At 36.7% G+C, this 10,814-nt stretch overlaps 1 protein-coding gene across 2 annotated transcripts in view; it reads left to right on the forward strand.

Annotated features, from left to right (window-relative positions):
- mad1l1 (MAD1 mitotic arrest deficient-like 1 (yeast)) overlaps nt 1-10,814 on the forward strand; it is a 95,821-nt gene that overhangs the window by 60,570 nt on the left and 24,437 nt on the right. For both annotated transcript variants that reach the window (XM_015381393.1, XM_015381394.1), the window contains exon 17: nt 7,779-7,972. In XM_015381393.1, coding sequence (XP_015236879.1) covers nt 7,779-7,972 — 194 coding nt within the window. The remainder of the gene's footprint in view (nt 1-7,778; nt 7,973-10,814) is intronic.

A 10,814-nucleotide genomic window follows, 5' to 3' on the forward strand; every position in this document is an offset into this window, starting at 1 on the left:
TCCATACAGCACAGAACTTGCCAGGTAGAACACTTAAATAGACTCAACTTAGGTTAATCAGAGGTTCACTAGTATTTGCAAGAAAAAAAATACTGCAAAAGGGGGTCATGCTAAAGCAGACGCATAAAAAAATCGAGTTTCAGGTCCGAAAAAATTCATTTAATAATGACAAGGATGCAGAATGCACTTTATACTTCTGTTTGTAAATCTAAACGCTTGATTAAACCCCTTCTGAATGAACACTGGTGCCCTCTACTGATCGGCGATGTAACTGCAGGAAATTCTCTCTAAGTGGGAGTTGTCAGTTAGATGGAACTAATTTTAATCTAATAAAGAATTTATTGTTTGCTTACAATCCTATTTTGTCCCTTTAAATGAAAAATCCTTTGGTTTTTACGGACATGCAATCATTACAGTAATCTGTTAAAGAGGTTAACTTGGTGAGAATTTGTTTAGCTTGATCGGGAGTGTCCATTCAGCAGGAGTGGACGCAGGAATGAATCAAAAGATCAAGAAATCTGAGAGACTGCAATGGTGGTCAATAACTTTGGTCAATTATATTCTTTCATTGATGTCTGTAAAATGCTTGACTTTCAAATTAAATTTACTTTATTGATCTGAAGATGTCTTCAAGTTTAAATTACAGTGAAGTAAAGTTTAAGCACTAAAACATTTTCACTAAGTGGTTGTAGAACTGTGTTTGATGCTGAAAAAGAAACATCTAAATTATTGATATCCAGCTTAGATTTTTTATAGATAACAATGCATTCAGTATGTGCCAATAATCCCCTTTAACAGGATCGTGTTTCACTCTAAAGACAGGTGCTGCTCTGATCTGTTGCTAACATGTACCATGGACCAGACTAAACACGAAAGAGAGAAAAGTGTAAAAAGTTTATATGCAAGAAGCAGAGTTGTAATGTTAACTTCCAATTCTGCTTTCCAAAATAAGGAATGCTTTTATATTTTGTAAAAGCACCATTCGATTTAGAAGTTATTGTGTCTTAATTTAAATGATGCCACAAGGCAAAGGGATTTACTTATCTTTATTTTGCATCTAAATCCCTTCTTTCTTTAGAACAAGGATTTAGCTGGAAATATGCATACCTTAACCTAGTGAGATTTAGAAATAAACAGTCAGCAAGCATACCAATGCGTGTTAATACATGAATAACAGTGTATTTATTTCTATGAATGAGAAATAATTTCTCTGGTTTCACAAAAACACCGGCAGACTTGCTGTGAATGTATTGCTAAGATGGCATCTGCCTTTTCTGTGGTAGACCAAGTGTTTTATTTGCATATAAAGTGACTCAGATTTAATCCCAAATGAGCATGGAAGACTTGTATGAAATGACTTTTTACCTTCTTTTGATGGAATCAGCATGAATGCATTTTAGCACCAAGTCTGAACAGCTACACATTCCTTGATTGTTTTTGTGTTTGTGTTGATTGTTATTTCAGAGAATGGGATACAATGGCTCTGTTAGACGCCATTACCAGAAAGCCAGCTGCTGTGATGTAAATAACATAGAGACCGTGGTAATTCATATCAAAACTTTTTCCTTATAAAGATTTCTGTTTATCCTATGAAACTAAACTAAATAACAAATAGCTCTTTCATAGAAAAAGGGTTTAATAATCTGTTTATGTAACTTTATAACTTTGCTGATTAAAGCTCCCATTAATTTTCTCTCATTGTTTTGGTGTTTGTTACCTTATCTGCACCCCATTGGCTTGACTTGGCACTAAGTCTTTCAAAAATTGGTCCAAAATATATCCTACTATGATGGCGTCTTTAGCTGAGCCCTCATTTAGGTTGTTTTTAAAAACTTTATACATCATCTTGTAAAGTCAGTGATTGTAGAAAAATAAAATAAAAATTTAACACCAACCATCTAACAGACATTAGATAGAGATTACTTAGGAATGACATGCTCTGGATCACTGAGCAGCTACACCACAATATAGAGAATTAGCATGTAGGTTAAAGTAGATGTTCCTGTTGTTGTTGTTTTTTTCAGTCGTTAATAATTAATCACTGCAACCCTTAGAAATCTCTTCCACCTCTGTTCCATCTGAAGAAACGTTGCCTCAGAGCATGATACAGCCACCACCATGTTTCCCTCTGTAGATAACCTGTTGTAGATACTCTGGGTAAATTTCTGTACCACACATACATTTTGGAATAGCTGCCAAAAAGTAGATTTTTCTTGTCAGACCGTAATAGGGGTGTAAATCCCCAGGTTTATCATGATGCTATATATATTAATCTGTTGTGATGACAGTACAATATCAAAAGGTCTGCATTACCTACAAATTCAACATGCAGTCGCTTTGATAGGATGTTATGCTAATCTAACTCAGTTGTTGGAATGTATATATTAAAAGCGGTATTCTTTTCTTTTCATAAAAGAAAAATTTAAATAGATCACCTGATCACATTCTGACACAGTATGGCTGGAGCCAGCCTTTTATAAAGTTGATCATATAGATTAATGTTTTGATTTTTTTTCCTTTAATGTATTTCATTGTTAGTTATTGATTCGATACGGATCAATGTCTTTTTACACATAGGGTGACCAGATCAAAACAAAAACAAATATGGGACATCTGTAGGATGCTTAAGAGGGACACCGAGGGACAGGCACTGCCTTTGCAGCTGTTGTGTAACTCGCTTTTCTCCCGTTGCTTTACTGTATATATTTAAAAATAACTTCAGCACAAGACGCTCTCAAAGAAACACCTGTTACTGGCCTCACCCAGTTATAAACCATCATCATTTGTTTTCTTCTCTTTAAGCCTAGTTTGCATCTTATTTTGCAATAAAATTTATTTGTGGGACAGAAAGACAGATTTAAAATATGTAGAACTGTCCCGCACAAATCGAGTCATTAGGTCATCCTAGTTAGACCTCTAAATCTTAACACTCACAAGGTTATGTTCATTGTGCCATGGTAAAACATCAGAGCTGTGGTACATTTTTAACTTCCTCTTAAATGATGGAACAATTGATGTGACGCCACATTTCAATCGATCCTGGAGGCTCTTTAGCAACTGACCAATCAGGGAAACAAAGTGAAACAGACCTCTGCTGGAGTGCTGCATCTCTCTCTATCTCAGACAACCTTGACAGGTTTTTACATCAACAAGGCATAGGAGACAGAGGAAATTTGCTAAGACATTAATAAAAGCCTAAAGGTTGTAACTAGCTTAACATGACTTAAATAAATTTGACCTACCTACTTTTTGCTGTGTGAATATAAGAAAGGATCCTGTTTTAAAAAAAAAGCTTGTGTTGCTTAAATTCAAATGCATGTGATAAACTGCGCCCAAGGTAATGTGCTGCAAATATTCATGCAAATATGATGAAACATAATGCTGATTTCAACTTCTCGGTTTTGTAACCTCAAAAGGGGTCGGACACTACTTCACTCATTGTCAACTTTATTTTAGTCCCTAATTGTACTTCCTGTGGATGTTGAAAACCATGGGCTTTACTGTTGATTTTTCCAACAGTTGCGTCAGGTGTAGGAGTTTGCCCTAAAATCGAAGGGTTGACGGTTCAAGCCCCGGCTCCGGCTTTCAGTGTAGTTGTGTCCTTGGGCAAGACACTTCACCTGCACCCATTAAAGGGCCCCTGCACCTCGCTTCTGTCAGTGAGCCCCAGGGCAGCTGTGGCTACAATGTAGTTTGCCACCATCAGTGTGTGATTGTCTGCGTGAATGACTGAATGTAGTGCAAGTCTCCTGACTTGAAAAAAGCGCTATATAAGTACATGCCATTTAAATAACTTTACTGACTTAATGTAGAGAAAAACTTTGCCTATTGTCTTTGCCATAAGGTTTGCTGGTCACGCATCAAATTACCTCTGGTAAAGAGGTTAGCTATGGTTACACCATTCTGCCTTCTGACTTACATTTTCATGTAGGTGCAGCAATCTTGCAGTTTGCATCACATCAATTAGATTTTTCTGACTGGTTACTTACGTTATCTGAATTGTCGCAGGATTTTTTAATTTGCAAACTCTCGAAAATACAACTTGCCAGGAGCCAGCAGATACGTTTACCTTGATAAGTTTCAGACCAATGAAATGCATTGAAGTGCATCAACGAATCAAGCAGAGGCGGAAGGCTGAAGCAAAAACAAAGATGGCTGTGCCAGTTTCGGAGGAAATTCCCTCGGTTTCTTTTTGAATAATGAGCAAAAGAAACTTCTACTGAAGCTTCTACTGCTGCTGTGATTGGGTACCTGCCTCCCATGTCGTGTTTTTAGCCAATCAGCTCAAAGAGTTAAACTGAATGTCAGGGTTACTCAAACATCTATCCTCCTAATGTAGGTTTAGCGTAGGTGCATTATGAAGGTGTTTTAATAAACCTTTTTAAACATCTGCTGACCATTTTGTCTTTAAAAGTTCAGTTCTATCTACTCTCATTCCTTCTTTCTAGCTTGGGGCTATGCTATCTTATTTCTTTTCATTTCTCATCTTTTTCAGCTAATAGCTGGTTTTACAGCTGTTCATTTATATCTATACTGCCATCTTCATTAAAACCTGACACATTCTTCATCTGTGCCAATTTATGTCAAATTAAAATGTAATTTAGTTTTCAGGCAAGATCTTACATTTTAGCTTTAGTAGATAATTAACATGAAGTCTGTAATATCTCTTATCTTCAGACAGCAGTCTAGTTGTCTTGAAAGATATCAAAGATCACCTGAAAAATAAATCTCGATAATTGGGTTCAACAGTTTCTTTAATTGTCCTGCATGTGACTTCACTTACTGTCGCCATTAATGATTTGTAATTTAAAAGTGACTCTTTTTGAGGAAAGAAATGTTCTGCATAAAGATGGAATAACTTGTTAGAAAACGATTTTTTTATACTATTGTAATGCTCTTTTAAAGAACTTGCTGTGGAAAAAAAAGTCTTGTACCTTTTACTATTCAAGAGAATATGAAATTGGGACTCAATAACTATAAAAATAAAAAATGATTGGATAAAAGGGTCTCTTGTAGAGTTTCTCTGATCAGGATTTTTTCTGCCGATCCTAAATATAATCCCTGCCATTTCAGATCACTGCAGATGGATCACATGGATTGGCCATTAATTTTTGGGTACAGGTATAAAGGCCGCTACTGGCTTATGTGACCTGGCAAACTTGAATCATAACATCATTTAATATTTACAAAACATAGCAAAAATTTGCTGGCACAATGCAGCAGGTATTCAGTCGAAAAGATGAAAGAAAAACATGCCTTTGATAATACAATATGCAACAGAATAAAAAGTTATGATCATTTTTTTTTCTATCGTCCGGATAATCATAATAGGACGATTTTCATCTGTGGCTGATCGTTCAGCTCCCCACTAGCTTCTGATAGGCATTGTAGAGAATTTAAAACAAACTGAAGACAACCCCGCCCAGTAAAGTAGTTATTTTACTTTGGTTCTTTTCGTAGCTTTGGTAGTTAGATAAATATAAAATAATTCATTAAGCTATTTAAGGAATAATATTTTCTTTGGCTGTGTGTTGGGTCAATGGTCTTGCTTGAAGATGTTTATTTTTATCTACATTTTCTTAAAACAGTTTTTGATGTTATACTTCATTGTTCCATGTATTCCTTCACGCATATCAAGCCTAGCAGTAGGATAGTCCACACCATCGTATTTCCCTTTGCAAATCTCACTTTCAGTGTTATGTTTTTGGGAAGCTCTTTAGAATCATCCTTCTTTCAAAACATGATGTTTGCAATGACATCCAAGGCGTTTGCCTTTGCGTTGACATGACCATATTCTTCCTGCTTTTCTTTTACTTGTCCAAATCTTCTGAAGTAAGCTTAAAACAACTCTACTTTGCTTCAGCAGTGGAATACAGAGACCTGCCATTTTTGGAGAGAGAATTTTTAGTGTGTAAATTTATATCTTGACCATACTATCCTTGTGCTACACAATTCTCTAGATATTATTATGCATTAGTGTGTTGCTGTGTCTTCAGAATTTCCAGCTATTTTCAGAGTAGCTTGGTTTCTGTCATAGCGTGACAGTTTTATCAAAGTTCTGCTTTCTTTAAACAATATCAGCAGTGACTGGAGTTTGAGAAGAACATTGTCACCCAGGAGACAGTCAGTCACACAGACAGATGTGCACACTTTCACTTTGTATTTTGCACCTTCTTGATCTTAAAAAAAATCTGTTCAAATGGAAGAAGCAAAAATTTTGTCAAGACAAGTATGATGCCTAAAAAGCCTCATCGCTGTTATCTGGACTAGAAGCCTTTTGCTCATTTCCCTTTCTAATTAAGATGTCATATTTTGTTTTGTTTTTTTTTTAACTTCACAGAGTGACACTAAACGTTTTGAACGTTTCAAAATAAATGAGTATGAAATGTTTTGTTTTTTGGTCTGCATTTTTTCCCACTGAATTTCCAGTTACCACCCAAGGAGCTATGAACTAATTAAGATCTGAATAAACATACTGTTTGGAATAATTTTATACACCCGTGCTGCGTCCACATGATTTAGGATTCTATAATCAATAGCTTTAATAAATGTGTTTTAGCAAACAGGTTTTAGAGACATTACAGTATTATTTAGAAACTTGGTTTTCCTCTCACTCGAATTCTGAGAAAATTCATCAAATATGAAAGATTTATCTGAAAAACCATTAAAAAAAACCAAGAGGTCCATCTCATACCTTTTAGGTAGTATGCTTCCTAGGCTCTGCTACAAGTTATTGCTGCCAAAGGCGTATCTATAAGCATTGAAACCCCTAGACCTATTTTTCCTTTTTTGAAAAATGCATACTGTAGAAATATATTTTTGTGCAAAATTTTAAAGATGCATGTTTGAAAACTACTTTTGGAAGTTATTCTCAATGAGCCTCTGCTGAAAGTTCTACATTCATATGTGTATATGTGGTGTAAGCTGCATATTGGATCAGGGTTGGTCTTCAAAGTATTCAACATGTCAAAGTTCAAATTTAACCAGCCGTCTCTTAAATTTGAATTTTCATCACAGAGAAATCCACCCTTTCATCTTTTGGTATGTAGGTCTGCACAGGCCAGCTTCAACATTCAACGGCAGGGAAGATAGGAGATGACTGAACTTTTCTCCAAATAATTTGTGCCTACAAATGTAACATAAATACCAGAAAGAGAGTTGAATACTGGCGTTTATTCTGATGCATATATATAGTTTGTGATTTAGTTGTCTGCATCTGACCAGCGAGCTGCTCCTCATATCTTTTTATGTTCCTTCACACTTTTTCATTTGTCATTTAACTATTCTGTGGAAACATTTTTGTTAATAGTTCCTCTCTTAATGACTGACTCCATTCTACACAGAGACATTTCACTGACTTTACAAACTAGTTATTACAATGGGCTTTTTAAACAAATTAAAGTGATGCTTTGTCCTGTTTCTGTTCTTCTTCATAAGCACCCTGCTATGATTCTCATTTGTTCAATCTTTACTTTGCTCTTTGGATTGTTGCATTTTCTAGGAAAATTGGGCTGCTGCACTGCTTTGAGAACATTGTTTTAGAGCTGACCGTCAAAGAGCATCATTGCTGCATTAGCCTAGTGAGATAGTTATGGAATTCTTAATGTTTACAAAGACAATATCTTGCACACATGGCTGCGAATGTGTGAAATATATTTTAATGAAGATGTTGATTCTGACTCAGGCTAAACAAAAGTACCTTTTATGGTCACTGTTCATTCAAAGTAGCGTCAAAGCTGTCGACTGATGTGTTCTCTCAACCTCTGTTTGCTTTCCAGAGTTACGTAAGCAGGTGGAGAGCTCCGAGCTGAAGAACCAGAGGCTAAAGGAAGTGTTTCAAAAAAAGATTCAAGAGTTCCGCACAGTCTGCTACGTCCTGACTGGTTACCAGATAGACCTCACCACCGAGAACCAGTACAGGCTCACCTCAGTCTATGCAGAACACATGCATGACTCTCTACTCTTCAAAAAGGTATGCAAAATTACAGTGCAAACTGAGTCCATAATCAAGCTAACATTTTATTATCACTGACTACCTTCAAAATTAGTTAGAAAAAGCGAAATGACTCAAATTAGTCATTATCTTAGTCTCAGAATGTACAAATAACGATTGCACCATCCTGCTCAGCTGCAGTATATAATAAACCACGTTATTTCAGGGTCCATTTACTGGTCAGTGACACAGCCTTTGTAAGCATATGCCCTGTGGTCATAGAGGGAAAGCTTCAAATGAGAAGCTACAGCTGCCTGTCGTATCTGTTTCAGTGTTGATACTTGTCTCTTTTAGCTGAGAACATGAGTGGAAGATTTTGGTGTGAGTGATGTGGAGAGAGCCAGAGTGGTAATAGGACAGTGGCACAGGGCTATAATCGCTGTCTGACTCCCTGAACACTTATTGAGTGTGTTAGATACAAACTGTATGTGATTGTCCCTTAGCTGTTGAGCAAATCCTTTACTTAAGTAGCTTTGGGGGGAGCAGGGGTGTCCCTCCTCCACTCCCACATCTTTGTCTCTTCTCTTCTTCTCTCCTTCCTGTGGCATGCACATGTATCCCCTTTATCTCTCCATTTTTATCTTCCCAATTTTCTTTGTTAATCTGATTTGAGCTTGTAGCCGTTGGTAATAACTGCGTTGTTGGTTTGGTGATTGCCAAACTGTGGGGAAATAATTCTGGCAAGTTACTGGGCAGTTTAGATATCTTGGTAGGTAATTCATCTCTTCCTCAAGGGTATTTTAAATACTGCCATGCTAAAGTGTGACATAAAAATATAAATGGTAAGATCAGAAGGAGTGAATGTGTGTATTGGTGTGTATTTGTCATTATTGCAAGAGTGCCATATTCACCCACCTGAGACCCTGCTTGAGGAGATAATTTTCTGTCCGTATGTATTAAACTCAGACTGTTTCTAAGAATGGAAATAAACACACTCTGGTAATGTCCTCCTGGTGAGCATTTTCCCTTTCATGCTGGAGTGCTCCCATGTTAGCCTCATTCTCAGCCTCTTTGATACCAACCTCATCAGCTAACAATCCCTCCATGCACATGTACAGTGATCCATGTACAAACCAAAGAGATGCTAATGCCTTTTATATTAGTATTCATTGTGCATTAAATGCATGTAGTTGATTTTCGAACTAGGACAGTAGGGGTACCACAAATGTAGCACAGAAAATAAACATGGGATCACTTATTCATGTTCCCAGTGAAGCTGTATGATGGAAAAATAAAAAAGAAACAGTAGTTGAAAAAAAGTGGAGTAAACAGATTCCTGAGAGTTGGTTTTAAACAGACTGCTCAACAGCTGATCAAAATTTTAAGACCACAGCAATTTAATGTTAAAATCAGAGCCTCAGCCTGGCTTTCATCTATTTTGTCTGGCAGGTACTTTGTCACGACTCCTGTCTTTGAAAAGGGCAGAATTATTCAGCTGCACCAGCAAGGTCTCTCCCAGCATTTAGTTGTTGTTGAGGTTAAAAAAAAGAAAGCAGTAGACATTTAAATAAGTTTGAAAGATTTATATGTTTGTTAAACTGTCTGAATAAAAAAAAAAACATTTTTAGTGATGTATTTTCTTTCCTGCTGCTGTGTCATCTTATTGCCTTTTTATTTTCTTCCTACAGCCTTATTGCAGTCCAGCAGTGGGAAAATTGAAGGCTTATAACATTTTACCCAAGTTTAAGATTTTAATCAGATGTGTGTGTGAAGGCGGTTATAAAGTATGAGATGAAAACATAATATTGACGTCTCTTATTTTAATCTGAGGTGGTGGAAAATAGATTTTAATGACTGGATAGTCAGAAGATGATGAGAAAAACCTTGGGATTTTGAACAGGAAGCAGAGAAGTCCTTACAAATAGGATTCTAGCGTTCTTCACCTTAGCAACAGTGTTGCCAGATAATCCTGCTAATATTCCCCTCCAGCAGAGGCAACCAAATCCCCCTTCTATGATATAAGCTGTTTAACTGGCCCCAGTCACGTTCCTCTACCTGTTGTGTGTTAATGAATTCATGTCTGTGTGACTCTGATTGAAATGTTTTCACCAACCTTCGGTTAAAAATATTTTTCATCCTCTTACACCACCATTGTTTGAGGATAATATGTAAAATTGATAAGCAAGATTCTTTCCTCGGCATGTGCAATATCGGCCTCATTAGGTGACTGCTAAAGACATTTTTAAAAATCCTCTTTCCACCTTTCTTTAAGTCTTGTTGCAACATTTAGCATCCTTCCACCATTAAAACCCAACAACTCCATGAAGCAGGGTGAAAGCCCATAAATAGTAACAGAAACAAGATTATTGCTCCTAACTTCTGGAACTTTAGCATAGTTGCATACTGACAAAAGGAATTGCTTAGCTATGGCATTATGCAGTATGAAGGGGAACAGATATTTGTCAACCTTGTCTGCAAACTGAGTTTTCACAGTAATTGTGAGTTTGCAAATGCAACAGAATCTATTTTGTACAGCTTCAACTGTTCAAAAATGACTTAAAATGGTTTGGCCAGTCTGGTGGTAGTATTATGGTTTTAGGCGGGACGTATTTCTCTTGAGGAGAGCAAGAGCTGCCGAGCCCACAGCCAAACCAAAATAAAGATGGCAGTGTAGCTGATGCCATCACATCCTGTCATAATCCATTTCGTCTTTGAAAGATGATCAGCAAGAGCGTTAAAAGTGTAGCTTGTTGTGGTTTCTCATGGCTTCTGCCGACATTTTTATTTGTGTGCACAGCTCACCTTTACAAAGGATCACAAGTGTTTCGTTTGAGTTTCTGAAACTGACAAATAGGTTTTGAAACCAGAATAAAGTGCAGCC

Source organism: Cyprinodon variegatus, unplaced genomic scaffold (genome assembly GCF_000732505.1).
Source record: "Cyprinodon variegatus isolate N-32 unplaced genomic scaffold, C_variegatus-1.0 Scaffold233, whole genome shotgun sequence".
Lineage (NCBI taxonomy): Eukaryota > Metazoa > Chordata > Actinopteri > Cyprinodontiformes > Cyprinodontidae > Cyprinodon > Cyprinodon variegatus.